The sequence below is a fragment of the Erpetoichthys calabaricus genome, chromosome 5, assembly GCF_900747795.2.
Source record: "Erpetoichthys calabaricus chromosome 5, fErpCal1.3, whole genome shotgun sequence".
Classification (NCBI taxonomy): Eukaryota; Metazoa; Chordata; class Cladistia; order Polypteriformes; family Polypteridae; genus Erpetoichthys; species Erpetoichthys calabaricus.
In genome coordinates, this window is record NC_041398.2 from 179,634,341 (window position 1) to 179,654,011 (window position 19,671).

General features: G+C 38.5%; 1 protein-coding gene across 4 annotated transcripts in view; it reads left to right on the forward strand.

Moving 5' to 3' along the window:
- clocka (clock circadian regulator a) overlaps nt 1-19,671 on the forward strand; it is a 154,622-nt gene that overhangs the window by 110,815 nt on the left and 24,136 nt on the right. The window contains exons 12-17 of one of the 4 annotated variants that reach the window (XM_051928594.1): nt 4,690-4,837; nt 10,516-10,591; nt 13,537-13,681; nt 14,241-14,353; nt 15,426-15,521; nt 15,946-16,104. In XM_051928594.1, the coding sequence (XP_051784554.1) occupies nt 4,690-4,837; nt 10,516-10,591; nt 13,537-13,681; nt 14,241-14,353; nt 15,426-15,521; nt 15,946-16,104 (737 nt within the window). The remainder of the gene's footprint in view (nt 1-4,689; nt 4,838-10,515; nt 10,592-13,536; nt 13,682-14,240; nt 14,354-15,425; nt 15,522-15,945; nt 16,105-19,671) is intronic. The other 3 variants (XM_051928596.1, XM_051928595.1, XM_051928597.1) reach the window with 3 other exon arrangements.

A 19,671-nucleotide genomic window follows, 5' to 3' on the forward strand; every position in this document is an offset into this window, starting at 1 on the left:
GCATGAAAAATCAATCTCCAAATAATATACTCTTCCTAACTCTGTGCTAGGCATACATACATACAATTTAAAGTTACAAATTTAAATATATCTAGGAATAAACACATCCTGCAAAAGATGTAACTAGACATAGTCCTCTTGGCCGCATGTTTTTTCTTTGCTCTAAAACTAGAAACTAAGAGGAAAAAAGAACAGCTTCCCATTGATAAATTTCCTAAAACTGAAGTTCCATCTATTATTGCATGTTCTCACAATTTAATCCTAGGGATACCTGCTATCATGCCAGTTTCCCTTACATATCCTTATTAACGTTCAGCTGTAAATTTTAAAATTTCCACATTGTGGGTACGGGTGTTTACATGAATGGGCTCAGCAGTGGACAGGTGCCCTCACCATGGTTGTTTCCTGCCTTGTACCCAGTGCTGCCCCAACAATGTTAAACTGAATTATTTAAGTTTATAAATCATGACTTCAGTTATGTTATGGGATGTATATCCATCACTTAATTCCTTTATATAAAATACAATAATCATCTCAGGATGAAATGGCATGTTACGTTTTGTTGTATTGGAAGCAATGCAGTGCCCACCTTGTATGTTTCCTTTAGTTTCTGTTTTCATAAGAAGAATGAGTGCAAATCGATTATTGATCTTTGAATAAATTGTACAGGAGATTAGCAGGGACCATGTGTTTTCCCAAAACTCCCAAATAGAGATGCACAACAACAGAACAAAATGAGAAAACTGGCATATTTCAAATGGTCATTTTGAATATTGCCACTGGACATGAATTCAGCTTTTCACTTTCATCACCCAAAGTAGTCATATACCTTTCTTTTTTTCTGCTTTCGACATTCTGAATTTTTTTGTGTAAAGAGGGTAAAATTACTGGGTAAGATAAATATCTAAATGAAAATTAGATTAACAATGCAGCAGTAATGTATTGCACTCTATTGCTACCTAGAAAACTCAAAAGCACGTGGAAACTGTGTTCCAACAAAAAGAGGTGTATGTAATAATTAGTCTCTATTTGACAGATTTATCATTAACATTGTTTAACATTATTGATAGTTAACTACAGATATACTTGTTGCGACCGTTTTTTTTAAACAGATCATGGGCACAACAACAACATTTATTTCTACAGCACATTTTCATATACCGGATGTAGTTCAAAGTATTTTACAAGATGAAAAGAAATAGTGACAAGCAAATCAAAACCAAATTAAAATTAAGTAAGAATACATGCAGATATTAAATAAAACAAACCTACAAAAGATATATAATTAATATAGAAGTAGAGTCATTATCCATCCATCCATCTATTGTCTCCCGCTTATCCGAGGTCGGGTCGCGGGGGCAGCAGCTTGAGCAGAGATGCCCAGACTTCCCTCTCCCCGGCCACTTCTTCTAGCTCTTCCGGGAGAATCCCGAGGCGTTCCCAGGCCAGCCGGGAGACATAGTCCCTCCAGCGTGTCCTGGGTCTTCCCCGGGGCCCTCCTCCCGGTTAGACGTGCCCGGAACACCTCACCAGGGAGGCGTCCAGGAGGCATCCTGATCAGATGCCCGAGCCACCTCATCTGACTCCTCTCGATGCGGAGGAGCAGCGGCTCTACTCTGAGCCCCTCCCGGATGACTGAGCTTCTCACCCTATCTTTAAGGGAAAGCCCAGACACCCTGCGGAGGAAACTCATTTCAGCCGCTTGTATTCGCGATCTCGTTCTTTCGGTCACTACCCATAGCTCATGACCATAGGTGAGGGTAGGAACATAGATCGACTGGTAAATTGAGAGCTTCGCCTTGCGGCTCAGCTCTTTTTTCACCACGACAGACCATTACTGCGGATGCCGCACCGATCCGCCTGTCGATCTCACGCTCCATTCTTCCCTCACTCGTGAACAAGACCCCGAGATACTTGAACTCCTCCACTTGGGGGCAGGATCTCGCTACCAACCCTGAGAGGGCACTCCACCCTTTTCCGGCTGAGGACCATGGTCCTCGGATTTGGAGGTTTCCTCCTGAATCCGAGGCTCGACTATCCGACGGACCCTCCTCTCCAGGACCCCTGAATAGACTTTCCAGGGAGGCTGAGGAGTGTGATCCCTCTTGGAACACACCCTCCGATCCCCCTTCTTAAAGAGGGGACCACCACCCCGGTCTGCCAATCCAGAGGCACTGTCCCTGATGTGAGGAGGTCTTCGAAGTACTCCCCCCACCGACCCACAACGTCCCGAGTCGAGGTCAGCAGCGCACCATCCCCCACCATATACAGTGTTGACACTGCACTGCTTCCCCTTCCTGAGACGCCGGATGGTGGACCAGAATCTCTCGAAGCCGTCCGAAAGTCGTTCTCCATGGCCTCCCCCAAACTCCTCCCACGCCCGAGTTTTTGCCTCAGCAACCACCAAGCCGCATTCCGCTTGGCCTGCCGGTACCTATCAGCTGCCTCCGGGGTCCCACAGGATAAAAGGGACCGGTAGGACTCCTTCTTCAGCTTGACGGCATCCTTCACCGCCGGTGTCCACCAACGGGTTCGGGGGATTGCCGCCACGACAGGCACCAACCACCTTACGGCCACAGCTCCGGTCAGCTGCTTCAACAATAGAGGCACGGAACATGGCCCATTCGGACTCAATGTCCCCCCACCTCCCTCGGGAATGTGGTCGAAGTTCTGCCGGAGGTGGGGAGTTGAAGCTACTTCTGACAGGGGGCTCTGCCAGCCGTTCCCAGCAGACCCTCACAACACGTTTGGGCCTACCACGCCTGACCGGCATCCTCCCCCACCACCGAAGCCAACTCACCACCAGGTGGTGACCAGTTGACAGCTCCGCCCCCTCTCTTCACCCGAGTGTCCAAGACATGTGGCCGCAAGTCCGACGACACGACCACAAAGTCGATCATCGAACTGAGGCCTAGGGTGTCCTGGTGCCAAGTGCACATATGAACACCCCTATGCTTGAACATGGTGTTCGTTATGGACAATCCGTGACGAGCACAGAAGTCCAATAACAAAACACCGCTCGGGTTCAGATCGGGGGGGCCATTCCTCCCAATCACGCCCTTCCAGGTCTCACTGTCATTGCCCACGTGAGCATTGAAGTCTCCCAGCAGAACGAGGGAGTCCCCAGAAGGTATGCACTCTAGCACCCCCTCCAGGACTCCAAAAAGGGTGGGTACTCCGAACTGCTGTTCGGTGCATACGCACAAACAACAGTTAGGACCCGTCCCCCCACCCGAAGGCAAAGGGAGGCTACCCTCTCGTCACCGGGGTAAACCCCAATGAACAGGCTCCAAGTCGGGGGGCAATAAGTATACCCACACCCGCTCGGCGCCTCTCACCGGGGGCAACTCCAGAGTGGTACAGAGTCCAGCCCCTCTCAAGGAGATTGGTTCCAGAGTCCAAGCTGTGCGTCGAGGTGAGTGACTATATCTAGCCGGAACCTCTCAACTTCGCGCACTAGCTCAGGCTCCTTCCCCTTCAGAGAGGTGACATTCCACGTCCCAAGAGCCAGCTTCTGTAGCCGAGGATCGGACCGCCAAGGTCCCCGTCTTCGGCCACCACCCAACTCACACTGCACCCGACCTCCTTGGCCCCTCCCATAGGTGGTGAGCCCATGGGAAGTAGAGTCATTATATAAAGAATAATTTTTAAAGTCTCTAAAGATGAGTCCGAAGTTAAGGTCAGATTTCTTAGGGAAGGGCAGAAAAAAAAATAGAAAAACTACCAAATAGCTGGGGAAAAAACAAAATCTGCAGGTGCCCTAATGTAAAAAGGTCACCCAGGCCACTCTGGGCATCATACCTAACATAAATGTTCTTAAGTAGCTCCTTTTTGTTTGTTTTTCTTTTTTTTGGCTTCATCTTCAGTGGGTCTTATGAAAAGTTGGGGTGTCCTCAGTCATTCAACATCACAGGTGGCTGCATGGTGTTTTAAGCAGGTGATGGCATCGCAGAACGCCACGAAAGAAGATGTAGAGATTAATAAAGAATGCAGTTTCATTGAAGAATATAATTCTATGCATATCTAGTTCATTAGGAATATAAAAAGTGGATTTTCAGGATTTTTTTTTTATCCACAGTATTATCTTGGCATATATGTACTGATAAAATATTCCAGATTTTTTGTTCAGAACAGCAAAAGGCCACCTTTCCACCTCCTTTTTGCTTCACTCTTTGTATAATAAGACAACCACCAGGAGATCTAAGGTTACAACTTGGAATGTAGGGGGACAGGCACTCCAAAATATAGGAAAGTTTAAGATTATTTAACGCTTTATATACCACCAGTAGCATTTTGAAGTAAATTCTAAAGGACAAAGGTAACCAGGCTAAGACCATGCTCAAATTTTATTTATCTGGTTCAGATTCTTACAGCTGCATTTTGAGCTAACTGCAATGGACATATGTCTCTCTTAGGTAATCCAGTTAGGAGTGTGTTACTGTAATCTAACTGACTAAAATCAGAAGTGTGAAATAATTTTTCAGCATTCTTCAATTTTTTTTAAAAGATCTAACTTTTGCAATGTTCCAATTCAGCTGGCCTTACAGTTTTTTGACAAATATATTTAAATACTGACTTTGTGCAGTTTCCATATAATTTATATCATATAAATGATCATTATGTTAAAAGTCTCATTGTAATAAAATATAGACTTACTGAAATTTTGTGTATGTTTCCTTTTGTTCTTAGTGATGCAATATGGCAAGGGGAAATCCTGCTACTACAGATTCCTGACCAAAGGACAGCAATGGATTTGGCTTCAGACCCACTACTACATTACTTACCATCAGTGGAACTCTAGGCCAGAATTTATTGTTTGCACACACACTGTAGTAAGGTAAAGTATGAAGCATGTGATAATTTCCAGATACTCCTAAGTGTGATTGGAAAAAAAACCACTTTATTATTTAAATTCCTAAGGACACTTTAATTTGTTATTAAAAAGAAAATGTAAAATTGTGTGCCTTCATTCAAATTATTTTAGTCCCATATCTTATTCCTCACTCACTCACTTCCAACCTGTAAACAAACAAAAAAAGTGTTTTGCTATCAAGAATTGAGTTTTTCTTGAGAGTGCGTGTGTCTACTTCAGCTAATTCACACATACATACAGAACAATCTGACAGTAATTTAAGGCAATTCAATCTTCATTATCGTGAAAACCTTTTCCTGTCTTTCTAATATTGAAGTAAGTGAGGGTGTAATATGGTATGCACACTTTTGTTAACCACAGTAGTTGGCTACCAACAAACCACATGGTTAAGTTCTGTTAACTATTGCTATTATAAGCTATTGGCATACAAACTATTTAACATACTAGCTTGATGGTAAAAGACAAAGCCAAGTTTTACCAGATACTGCAAGCTATTTACAGAAAATGGTAGGTCAATACAGTAATCCCTCACCTATCGCGGGGGGTTACGTTCCAGAGCCCTCCGCGATAGGTGAAAATCCGCGAAGTAGCGACCTATATTTATTTTATTATTTATACATATTTTAAGGCTTTATAAACCCTTCCCACACTCTTATAAACCTTTCTCACTCTCTTGTTAACCTTTCCCACACTCTTATAAACACTTCCTATGCTCTTAAACACTTTCTACATTCTTAAACACCGCAGGACCAACACTGCACACTGCACGCAGCGATCAGACGTCAATGTGTCTGCACTCGCTTTGTGAAGGGGGGGCAGCTGAACTCACGCTGAGCAGAAATGGACTTTGTGCTGCTTCTGCCAAAATGCCTGCTTGTCGCTCTGCGCGTTCGGAAGGAGGAGGAGTGTGTGTGTGGTTTTGTGAGGGCTGAACGCACATTCGCTCAAACCCCTCTCCCCGGAGGCGCAGTTCGCATTGTCAAGGGGGTGGGGAGCTGAATGAACGCTAAGGAGAAGTGGACTTTGTGCTGGCTTTGTGCTGCTTGTCGCTCTGCGTGTCAATAATTTAAAAGCCTGTACATCACCAATTTTCCTGTCTCACTGTCTTGTCTTGCGTGAAGTTAAAATGTTTTATAATAGTGAGATGTTACTCATATCCTTACCCCGACATCCACATATCATATGTGTTAATAAAGTGTGTTTTATAAGTTTACATGTGTTTAAAGCATGTGGGATGGGTATTTTAAGGCTTAAACTATAAAAATGTTTATTTATATGGTCTTTCTATATCGCGGATTTTCTCCTGTTGCTGATGGGTCTGGAACATAACTTCCGCGATAGGCGGGCAATCACTTGTATTTAAAAACCCGCGAAGTCGTGAATCCGCGAAAAGTGAACCGCGAAGTAGCGAGGGATTACTGTACTACTAAGTATCATATTCTAATGAGTATTACAGCACATTCTGATTCCTTCTGCATTCTCATATATTTTAATTGAAAACCATCATTGTAGTGTACATAAAGCATTGCTTACTACAATCTATGTTAATTCTGTTTTTTCCCCGAAAATGTATTACTTTGTTGTGATACAGTAATCCCGCCTCCATCGCGGGGGTTGCGTTCCAGAGCCACCCGCGAAATAAGAAAATCCGCAAAGTAGAAACCATATGTTTATATGGTTATTTTTATATTGTCATGCTTGGGTCACAGATTTGTGCAGAAATACAGGAGGTTGTTGAGAGACAGGAACGTTATTCAAACACTGCAAACAAACATTTCTCTCTTTTTCAAAAGTTTAAACTGTGCTCCATGACAAGACAGAGATGACAGTTCAGTCTCACAATTAAAAGAATGCAAACATATCTTCCTCTTCAAAGGAGCAAACAAATCAATAGGGCTGTTTGGCTTTTAAGTATGCGAAGCACCGCGGCACAAAGCTGTTGAAGGTGGCAGCTCACACCCCCTCCGTCAGGAGCAGAGAGAGAGAGAGAGAGAGAGACAGAGAAAAAAAATCAATACGTGCCCTTCGAGCTTTTAAGTATGCGAAGCACCGTGCAGCATGTCGCTTCACTAAGCAGCTACACACAGAAGGTAGCAACGTGAAGATAATCTTTCAGCATTTTTAGACGAGCGTCCGTATCGTCTAGGTGTGCGAACAGCCCCCCTGCTCAAACCCCCTACATCAGGATCAGAGAAAGTCAGCGCAAGAGAGACAGAGAAAAGTAAGTTGGGTAGCTTCTCAGCCATCTGCCAATAGCGTCCCTTGTATGAAATCAACTGGGCAAACCAACTGAGGAAGCATGTACCAGAAATTAAAAGACCCATTGTCCGCAGAAATCCGCGAACCAGCAAAAAATCTGCGATATATATTTAAATATGCTTACATATGAAATCCGCGATAGAGTGAAGCCGTTGAAAGGCGAAGCGCGATATAGCGAGGGATCACTGTAATTAGTTTTAGCTGTAGCAACTATTTTGTTCTGTAAACTTTGTGATATGTAGGATTTCCTTATCAAAAATGATACCAAATTGTTCCTACACATTTAACTTGACCAATTTTATTGTCATATGTGCAAAAGGATATTCTTACACAACAAATATTATTTGATATTCTCCAGCAGCTAAGTTTTTCTTTAAAACATGGATTCACTCAGTAATGATGTTAAGAGTACCAAACAAGCAGCAGGCTTTCCTTAGGTAAAATAGAACATTAGAAAAATCTGGAAGAGAGCAGGTTGTTGGATTGAACCACCACAAAAAAGCTTGCTAATCCTATCCACTTAATTCCTCTAAAATAACACCTGGCCTTGTTTTGAAGGTCCTTAAAGTCCTACTGTCTGCCACACTTACCTAGTAACTTATTCCATGTGTCTATAGTTATCTGTGTGAAGAAAAACTATCTAATGTTTGTGCAAAAATTACCTTTAATTTGCCAGTTTTTTACAACTGCGTTCTTGTTAAATTTGTTTTAAAGCAACAGTCTCAAACCACTGTACAAATTCTTTTCATAATTTTAAACACTTCAATCATCTCACCTTTTATTCTCCTTTTGCCTAATCTGCAAACTTTCAGTCCTTTTAATATTTCCTCATAACTCTTACACTGCAGTGCTGGAATCAGCCTAGTTACTCTTCTCTGGACTTTTTCCTAACACAGCTATGTCTTTTTTGTAGCCCAGCAGCCAAAACCGCACACAGTACTTCAGTTGAGGCCTCATTTGACTTGTATTCTACACCTTGTGCTTTATAACCTAACATTCTTTTATCCTTCTCAATGGCTTTAAAACATTGTCTGAAAGTTGATAGTGACGAGTCCACTACTACAGTGATCCCTCGCTATATCGCGCTTCGCCTTTCGCGGCTTCACTCCATCGCGGATTTTATATGTAAGCATATTTAAATATATATCGCGGATTTTTCGCTGCTTCGCGGGTTTCTGCGGACAATGGGTCTTTTAATTTCTGGCACATGCTTCCTCAGTTGGTTTGCCCAGTTGATTTCATACAAGGGATGCTATTGGCAGATGGCTGAGAAGCTACCCAGCTTACTTTCTCTCTCTCTCTCTCTCTTGCGCTGACGTAGGGGGGTGTGAGCAGGGGGGCTGTGTGCAGCTGCTTCCTGAAGGACATGCTGCACAGTGCTTCGCATACTTAAAAGCTCAAAGGGCACGTATTGATTTTTGACTTTGTTTTTCTGTGGCTCTCTCTCTGTGTCTTCCTGCTCCTGACAGAGGGGGTGTGAGCTGCCGCCTTCAACAGCTTTGTACAGGCGGTGCTTCGCATACTTAAAAGCCCTATTGATTTTTTTTTTTGACTGCTTGCTTTGCACTCCTTTGAAAAGGAAGGTATGTTTGCATTCTTTTAATGGTGAGACAGAACTGTCATCTCTGTCTTGTCATGGAGCACAGTTTAAACTTTTGAAAAAGAGACAAATGTTTGTTTGCAGTGTTTGAATAACGTTCCTGTCTCTCTACAACCTCCTGTGTTTCTGCGCAAATCTGTGACCCAAGCATGACATTCTAAAAATAACCATATAAACATATGGTTTCTACTTCGCGGATTTTCCTATTTCGCGGGTGGCTCTGGAACGCAACCCCCGCGATGGAGGAGGGATTACTGTATTTCTAAATCCTTCTTATAAAGGTATAGTTTTAATTTTCAGACCTCCCATTGTGTATTCAAATCCAACATTCTTACTTCCAATATGTAATGCTTTATATCTGCATTAAATTTCATCTGCTACAAATCTGGCAAAGCCTGTATGCTGTCCAAGTCCCTCTGTAATGATTCACCGATTCTAAATTATCTGGCAATACACCTAGCTTGGTATCATCTGCAAACTTAACCAACTTGTTATTTATATTCCTTTTCAAATCATTCATATATATTAAAAATAGCACTGACCCCTGAGGGACACCACTCTTAATTTTACACAATTCCAATAAGGTTCCTCACACCATATCCAACTGCTTTCTTTGTTTTAGCCAGTTTTGCACCCATCTACACACTATAGCCTGAACTCCCACTTCTTTTAGTTTGATGTTCAACCCTTCATATGGTGCCTTATCAAATTACTTCTAATCCATATCCTTTTCTTGCTTCCTTTTAGAATTCAAGCATATTCATAAAACATGTCTTGCCTCATTGGAACACATACTAACTGTTCAGTACAACTTGCCATCTGTTTCTTAATCTTTTCCTTAATAATTCCTTCCATTAATTTACCTATGATGCACATTAAGCTTATTGGCCTATAGTTACCTGGTACTCCCTGATCACCCTTTTTAAATGACTGGTTAATATTTGCCATTTTACAATCCTTTCCAATTTTCTGTTTTCCAGTGACTACCTAAAAATATGCTTCAAGGGTTTATATATGTACTTGCAAACCTGCTTAAGAACTGGAGGATAAATATTATCTGGTCCTGGTGATATGTTCGATTTTACCCAATTTAATCTAAACAGCACTTCTCCCTCTACAATTTCTAAATTGCTCAATAACTCCCTAGTACGTCCTGTTACCTGCTGGGAGGTTATCCACTTCCTCACACAATGCAAAATCAGAGCGATTTTATTTAACTTCCTATATATTTTAATTCACCTTTACTATTTCTGATAAACTTTGCATCCTCCTTGACCATACTTTTACTACTAAAATACTGAAAGAATGTCTTTTTGTCATCTTTCACCTTATCTACAATATTCCTTAGTAACTGCCTTTTAGCTTCCCTAATATCCCTCTTAATGGTTGCCCTAATGCTGTCATATGACCTGCGATTCACATTGGACTTCTCAGTCTAATATACAGTATGTCTTATACAGCTGTTCTTTTTTTCTTTGTAGCTTCTTTTTCACCTCATTAACCCACTGTCACGATTTTTTTTTTCAATTTCCTAATAATTCCTAATTTAGGTATGTACCTGTCCTGCATTATATGTAAAACATTTTATTACCTGTTTCAGAGTTCCTCGACTGTCTGCACATTTAAAAACTTATTCCAGTTTATCCCCTTTTAAAATGTATTGCATCTGTATACAGGGAAGAATTATTGCTATACCTTTCTGTTCCATAGGTTCTACTAGAAGCCAGTCATGCTCTTTTAACAAACATTTTACAGAACTCAGACAGCTTTGTTTTTTCTATAGTTATGCTGAAGTAAGAGCAGAGAGACGACGGGACCTAGGTATTGAAGAATCACTACCGGAAGTAACAGTGGATAAGGTAAATTATTTTGGATAGCAGTGTGACATCAGTAAATAATAATGTAATAATACAATTAAATGTATGTAATGGCTAAATTATACTAATATTTATATAATTTTGCAACAAAAAGTTTGTACAATTTTTTCATTAATTGCAATAAAACCATACCCACAAGAAAGATACAACTTTTTAATTGAATCATATGTTATAAGCCGGAGGTCAGAACACTTTTGTTTACTTTGAATTATAATTTAAATCAGTTAAGAGAGATGAGAATTGTGGGAATGCATTTGCTGTGAGGGTGGGATGTGGAGGTAGGGAATCCTGTTATTGCCTAAAGGCAGTGTCAGAATTATGACTTGAAACAGCTTCCAACAAGTTTTAGATGGAAGGCATGTCAAATTTAAGGACTGCTTTTGCTAAAATTTTTCTAATCCTCACCAAAGCAACTGTCATATTACGTGCTTCTGAGTATTCACCCTGATTTCAAGATGCATATTGTGAAGTTTTGGTTCATTTTGGCAGGACATTAATGTAAAGAAAACCAAAATAAGAAAAGGAGCACAGGGCAAAAGTAAATAGATAAAACACAATAACCATTGTGCACTGCAGAGTGGGTTATTTTTTCTTCTTTATTTTGCCTTATACAATTTCCATATTAGGGATTTGTTAGTTTTCACATACCCCTTTGGGTCAGAGTGCAGGATCAGCCATTGCACCGCATCCCTGGAGCAAGTGCAGGTTAAGGGCCTTGCTTAAGGTCCCAGCAGAGTTTGATCTCTTTTGGCAGTAACGGGGATTCAAACCGACAACCTTCTGGATACAGCGGAGGTCCTTAGCCTCAGAGCCACCACTCCGCCACAGTAGGTTCCTGTGCATTATTATGCATGTCCACGGGAATACTGGGGGGCTCTTCCACTGATCTCAGTGGAAAAACATTGTAATTAGTACATGTGATTGGTGAGCTTCTGAAATGTAAACTTTAGCTGGCCTCAAGCTACTTAACATTTTACAAAACAATGTCTCGATCATAAAGAGAACTTTTCATTTTCTGTTCTGTTACTAGAAAATACCTGCATATGAAGTTTTCTATCAAGACATATTTTGTTTTGAGAGGGAGATAGAGATGATCAAATGCAAATAGTACCTAAATGTTTGTCTATTGTGAATAAATCATTTGTGGTTTTTCTGTGCCCTTTTAAATAATGAGTAGTACAGTTTTTCATTATTCAAATGTTGTGGGAAGGTGGCATGGTAGTTTTGTGGTGATGGGCAGTAATTTGTATGAAGTACAAAATTAATAGTCTATATAAGGAGTCTGTCAGTTATACTAGAAGTTCATTATAAACATCAGCCTAATGCATCCTGTGTGATGCAATTTCATTTTTAACATGTTTATTGTATTGTAAAACAGTAGGTAAATGAAATATTGTTCTTTAAAAAGAGTAGTAGTAGTAGTTTTAATACTGTAAATTTTGTTTTGCTTTGATGCACGAAAAACTAGTACTTGAGCATGCCAAAGGCTGAAACGTAGCTTAATAGGTAAATGTGAATACTGATTAGAATATGCTTCAAGTTGTCAAGTATTATATGATAGTAGATGTCCTTATCAGAAGCAATAGAAAATACTGGGTTAAAATTGCATGGTAAGTAATTACTAGAATATTAGAACATTAGAAATATTCAGAGGAGAACAGCCCATTCAGTGCAACAAAGCTTGCCAGTCCTATACACTTAAATTTTCCAAAATAACATGAAGTCAAGTTTCGAAGTTTCTAATGTCCTACTGTCCACCACATTACTTGGAAACATATTCCATCTGTGTAGTGTTCTCTATGTGAAGAAAAATCTTCCAATGTTTGTGTGAAATTTACCTTTAACAATTTTCCAACTGTGTTGAACGTTTTTTAAATGAGTTCTTGTTTATAAAAACAAAAGGACACTGGAAGTAACATGAGTGACTTTTGTTACTTACAGTATATATTACTGTTATTTCATGTTGGAAGTATATTTCACATATATCTGTCTTGTTGATGGGAGTCATTTCTGAGAATGAAGTGCTTTGTCCATCTTAATAGCTATACTAAAGGAATATTCCACCCAAAAAATTAATATATTTTTTTTTTAACTTATCCCATGTACTTTGTAGTGGTGGTCAAAAAAAAAAAATCTTATGTTTTCATACAGAATAGACAGAAAAACATTTATGATCTAATACAAGCAATAGTGATCAATGCTGCACAACAGCAAATGATGTGAAAAACGTTTCTTTCCAAAAAGAGGAAAAAAAATCTTGCCATTAGTCGTTGCATAATACTGCAATGTAGTATTTGTGCAAACCTTATACCATGAAACTTGTCCTTTTAAACAATGAGGAACTCTATGCATTTCCTAGTAACAAATTTAAGAGTACTGTTTCAAAAAGCAAATGGCTACTACAAATTTAATGAGCATTTTAACATGTACTGCTGGCTTGGTACTGCCATAACTAGGCTATGTTTTCAGAAACATATTGCCTCCCTTGGAAATTAAAAAATAATAGATATTGAAATGTATATACAGTATATACATATATAAATTACTTGTTGACACTTCCAAATCTTTGTGGTATGGAATTACTTTTTATTTGAACTTTAAATCTGTAGTGTGTGTGTGTGTTCCATGGGGTAGCCTAATTCCATAGTCCTAGATTTGGCATGTTATTTATTTATTTATTTGGAATTTGAATTTTCTCTTGGCTTATGTGAAAGATTTTAGATTTCCTTTCACATCACAAAGACACCCTTCAAAATACAATGATGTCCCACAAAGGTTTGGTTCTTGCATTTTGCCAGTTACTTCCAGGTCAAGGTTATGGCTCTCTGTTACACTGTATTGGTATGGATGATTTTGGAAAGTGGATACATAGTTTTACAAGTTGTATATATGTAATAGCACAAATATAATTACTTTTTTGTTAACAGTCTCAGGACTCTGGTTCAGACAGCCAGCTGAATACTGTTAGTTTAAAGGAGGCTCTGGAAAGGTTTGATCACAGCAGGACTCCCTCACCCTCATCAAGGAGCTCAAGGAAGTCTTCATCCCACACAGCAGTATCAGAATCAACTTGTAAGTGTAGTGATTAATTTGACTTATTAGGTGAGTAGGAGGTGTTGTTAGAAAACAGTCTCTGAGTTAACAGTTATGTTTGTTTCAATTTGTAATTACTATGAATCAAGACAACAACAACAACATTTATTTATATAGCACATTGTCATACAAAAAAAGTAGCTCAAAGTGCAAGTGCAAATTGACAAAACTCAATTATAAATACAGCAACAAACTTAAGATGTTATAAATAAAATTTTGATTAAAATGTTATTATCTATTCATAATAGTTTTGAGACCACTGTAAAATAGTACTGACATCTTCCTCCTTATACATTATTTTTATGAAAAGTTGTTTTAATGAGTATACTCCATATTTATATCATGTACCTACCATATTACAAATGAAACTTCACAATGTAAGTATAGTTTAAATTGAGAATTCTAGGTTCCTTACATTGATATCAATATATTCTTAATGCTTTATGGCTGTTTACAACTTAACTTTCCAGTGCTTTTAATAAAATATAAAACATGGTTAAATTTTTAACAACGTCTTTTTTCACTATTTTAATTTTAGCAACTCCCAAAAAACTACAGATAGACACTGGAACACCACCTCGGCAATCTGTGGCTTCAGCTATTGAGATGAATTCACAGAGAAGATCTTCAGTGAGTAGTCAAGTGAGTATGGTAAGAGACATTAAAAAGGTTTTTCATAGAATAGTATAGAAATGTTTTATAGTGTACAGTATATGTATATATAGCATATCTTGTTTCAAGACAACTTTAATGGGGTATATTATTATTATACAGTTAGAACAATGGGGGCCACTAGCAAACTGACCCATAAAACCAAATAATAGCAAAGATGCAAAAGGCTATAAAAGACAGATAGTTATTATACAAAACCTAAAAGGATTCAGGGAAGCTGGAAACAAAAATGATAATAAAATGGTAAACCGCAACGCGGAAAGGCTCACTTTACCTACCCATACAACGATCACTATATCTTGAAGGGTGGGTGTTCTACTTTCCTATTTTATTTCTCCTGTTTGTACCCTCTGTCCTTTTTTTCTTTTGGTCTCTGTTCCCCTCAACAAGTGTGCACAGGGCTACACCAGTCCTTCCAACCCCACACTAATCTGTCTTGTGCTTAACTTTTAAGCCCCTGGCAGGAATGGTTTCCAGCGCAGGGTCAGGAGTGTTTTATTGAGCTCTCATTGAGGTCTGTTATAGGACCAAGCCAACTCCAGGTATAAAGTAGCAGGAGGACACATATATGGTACTTAGTCTCCTTGTAGCCATCTGTTTCTTCCAAAGTAGTTTTTGCTCAAAGAGTTCTGTCTTGGGCTTAGTGGTACATTCGAATCATTAGCAGTGCCTTACCTCCAGTGCATCCTATATTACTTCAGTTTCCTTGTGGTTGTAGGTCCTACTGGATGCAACTTTACAAAAGATGTTTATCAGAATTACTTCTGCCCCATTTCAGCAGTGCTCTTCCATTAAAATAAACTTTAAGATTAATTTATATATATTATAATTTTAGAAGTAATTAGCAGCTGTGTGTGTTTAATACTGGCAATTTTCCCTTTATTTGTATTGAATTATATCCTCAAGTGTTGTTTATCTGCATAACATACATTTATGAATGCTTTTTAATTTAACAAGAACATTTAACATGTCCAGGCAGTTGTATAATCAAACCTGAGTATTTAATGACAAATACTGACCTTTTTGTGTTCTTACGTTTTTTCTTTATTAGCACTCAATGAGCTCACAGAACACAAGTCAGGCTATCACTCCCTCAATGATATCTCAGCAGTCACAAACTTTGCAAATACAGCAAAGTATGCCACAGGTAAAAAAAAAAAAAAAAAAAAAAAAAGTTTTCTGTACTGTATACTAGATGAATAACTATATTTTTGTTTTTTATAAGTTGCCACAGAAAGAGGAAGCTGATAATCCAGCTGGATGTGTTTTAAATAATAATAATAGTGCAATATTCAGTTTTTAGTACTTTCCTGCCTTTTTAACTTAAATAGTATTAATTATAATAAATTAGTTTTTTTAATACAGCATGTGATTGCATTTGTGGAAACTAAACTAAACTAAAGCCTGTTGAATTTATTCATAAAAATTAGTAATTATTGTATTCATGTAGTCTTTTTAAACTTTTGAGCAAAGCTGAGGACACAGGTATAAGAGAGAATAAAGAGGCAGTTAATTTGGTTACTTATGTAACTATACATGACTTTATATGATTATATATGACTTTGGTTTAGCCATCGCTACAGTTCTCAGCTCAGCTTGGAGCAATGCAGCATCTCAAAGATCAGCTAGAACAGCGAACACGGATGATTGAGGCAAATATTCAGAGACAACAAGAAGAGTTAAGAAAAATCCAAGAACAGCTCCAGTTGGTTCAAGGACAGGGACTTCAGGTAAGCTCTGCTGTGTGTTTAAAACTAAAAACATTATTGGAGTAAAGCAGTTTATGCAAAATAGTTAAACTTTGGAATTATTTACCTTGCTCTAACTTTGATAGATTTACAGTATATCCTTTTTTACATCTAAATCAACTTCACCAGTTTTTTCTTTGTAAATATTTTAAAATAGAAACTATACTTTTTCTTCTTTTGTGATTTGTGTGTATACTGATAGATTACAACCTGTAATTTTTTGTTTTCTGGTCCTGTTTGCCATTTCATTTCAAGGAAAAATGCTATTAAATATTTTCTTGTGAATATAAGTGCAGCAGGGCTATGATGACATAAGCCTGCTTTGAAACAATGACACAGTCACTAGTCAAAAGCCCAATTCTACTTTGGCTTGACTGATAAAGATGCTTGCTTTTCGCAATTCACCAAGGTGCAGCCTTGTGTTCATGTCCTGGGAAGCCAGTGAGGATGATGTGTATGGAATGCACTACCAAATCAAACACAAATACGTAACATCAGCAGCACAACAGTATTTACAAAATTCTACTCCATTTGTGCTTTTTATTCTTAACACCTTTTTTATATCCAGTGCCTACAGAACAGGCAAATCTATGTTTATTCTTTAATCTGAACCATTTAACCATTTTTCCTCTATAAGGCTTTGTGGTGTTTGACCAGTATCAGTTTTTAGTTGCCTCTTCACTGATAAGTATTGTTTTGTACACATACTGGTGATTTCATACACTCTACCTATCTAATAACTGATTGACTGGTCATCTAGTGTTTCCCAGATGTTGTTTTTAGATTATTTTAAATATATTATCCAGCTCATGTTTTTGCATACAGGGAGGGCATCGCAGTGGTAAATTATTTTAATCATCATTAAAACAGATCTATTTAAAAGTGACAGGTTCTGACCACTTAGATGTCCTGTTATTGATCTTAAAAAGCCCACCAGCTAGCAGTCTTTTACCCTGTGGGGATAGTGGTTGGTAGGGAGTTTGAAAGGGAATTTCAGTTGTGACAGTGTAAAACAGATGTCTTATGGCAAATGTAGGGGGCACAAAAGCCTCCTGTGGAGCTGAATGCCAAAAGCTAGCTTGGTTTTGATTTTCAGCATGAGTACATACTAGAAAAGTGGGATATCACAATCCTCTTGGCTTTTTGTGTTTTAAGCAAGTGTCATAAAAAATTACCAGAAGCATAATTATCACATAAACTGTAAATAAAATGGATTAGAATGAATGAAAATAATATAAAATATGTAAATTAAAGCATCACTTATTTGCTGTTTATATTTATTACACATTGTTAAGAAAACTCAAAGATGGGTAGGTGGATGTGATTTTCATTCCTAGCAATCTTGTGAAATCAGATATCACATCTGATGGTTAAAAGCATTGTTATCTTTATCAAGCAGCAAAACTTCTGTGTGTGTCACTGGCAAATTCATGAATGAAAGTATCAGCTACACATTCCTGCAACCATGTTATTGGATCCATTTGAGAGTGAAGAATTACCTGTAGGAAATGTGAAAAAGTGCTTTAAAGTTAGTTAAATAATTACAACTAAACTCATTGGTGTTATCAAGTATGAATACCACATTTTTCTGCACAGTTGTGTTTTATTGTCATTGTCCCTCATTTTTATGCAAGATATTCTGCATGCATAAATTCTTAATAAAGTTTCTTTCTGGTCAAAGAGTAATATGTCTCCAAAGCAACAACTTCCTAAAGATCTCTTCATGCCAAAAAGGCAGACAAAAAATGGCTTGCCATGAATTAAGGGGAAATGAATGAGCCTGGTGCTATAGTGGAAGAGGAGAACTGACTGACATGATCTCTAGCTCTAGCCAAGCTGCTGGCCTGGTAGGCAGTTAAGACTACAAGTTGGGAATTGCTGCAGCCAGGAGCTGAATGTTGAATGGAAGGGACTATAGTTTGAGTAGGAAGGAATTACAGTATGTCCTGTTAACATCTGATTGGTCATGATGTAACATAAATAGGAAATCTCTTGTCATTGCACATGCTGCCTGATAGACAGGACTGAACTGCTGGCTTGAAATCCCAGCCCAGAATTCGCCTATGCAAAGCGCATTCTAAAATAAATAAACGCATTTATCATTTTTTTTTTGTTTTTATTCTTTTGTGATCTATTGATTCATGTGTAAAAAGTACAATGACACACCAGATTGGTTAGCCACCTGGCAGCTTAAGCTGACAATGCAATCCGTTCAAGTAATTCAAATGCTGTTCCCCTTTAATGGAAAGGATGGCGTGCATTTCAATTGTCAGTTTATGAATCCGAAGAACTGTTTGCTGGGTGTTGTCATCTTCAAGCCGAAAACCAAAGCAGTAGTTTACTGGGATGTTGCTTCCTCACATGTATCATGACTACTCGATATTCCAATAGCATGAAATATGGGAGATGTAAACAGTACTATTAATAGGTATGTGAGGCGAGCTAAACAACAAGAAATAAGAATAGAAAAGTGAATACCACTGCTTTTTTTCAGGCGAGATCTGTGATGGCCTGAAATGACGATTAAAAATTCAGAGAGTGACGTGAGGAATAAAAAGTGAGAAGGTGGAATGAAGAGAAAGTGAAGGCATGAAATGAACAATAAAAGTTGAGAGCATGAAATTAGGTAAATGTGATGGCCTGAAAGTGACATTTAAAATTCAGAAAGTGAAGTGAAGAATTCACATTAAAAATCCAGAATGTGAAATGAAAACTGAAAAGTGATATGCATTGTCAGTGCTTTACAACAACATTTATTTATATAGCACGTGTTCATACAAATAATGTAGCTCAAAGTGCTTTACAAGATGAAGAAATAAAAGAGAAAAATATAAAAATAAGATTAGGCAATACTAAGTAACAAAGAATAAAGTAAGGTCCAGTGGCCAGGAGGACAGAAAAAAACAAAAAAAAACTCAGGGGCTGGAGAAAAAAAAATACACAAAATCCGAAGGGTTTCTGAGGCCACTAGACCACCCAGACCCCACTGGGCATTCTACCTAACATAAATGATCTAAGTCGGTCCTCATGGTTTTCAGGCTTCACTTGAGAGAATTAGATGATGATAGTCATGTGAACATCTGGCCTTCAGTCCATCAGTGTAGGAACTGCATGGTGCCTTGATCAGGTGGTGGTGGTGTAGAGTGCCACCACAAAAAAACGGAAAAAGAACAGCAGAGAAAGTAGGGGTTAGTACGGATTGCGGAGTTATGATAAAAACGATAATTAAATGCATATTCAGAATACCAGGGTTACACTAAAATGATGTTATAGGAAAGCCATGTTAAAATAATGGGTTTTAGCAGTTTTTTAAAATGCTCCACTGTATTAACATGGCGAATTTCTATCAGTAAGCTATTCCAGATGTTAGGTGCATAACAGCAAAAGGGTGCCTCACTACTTCTTTAAGTTTAGCTCTTGGAATTATAAGCAGACACTCAAGTGAAGATCTAAGGGTATGACTTGGAGTGTAAAGTGAGAGGCACTCTGAAATATAGGATGGAGTGAGATTATTTAAGGCTTTGTAAATAAGCAGTATTTTAAAGTCAA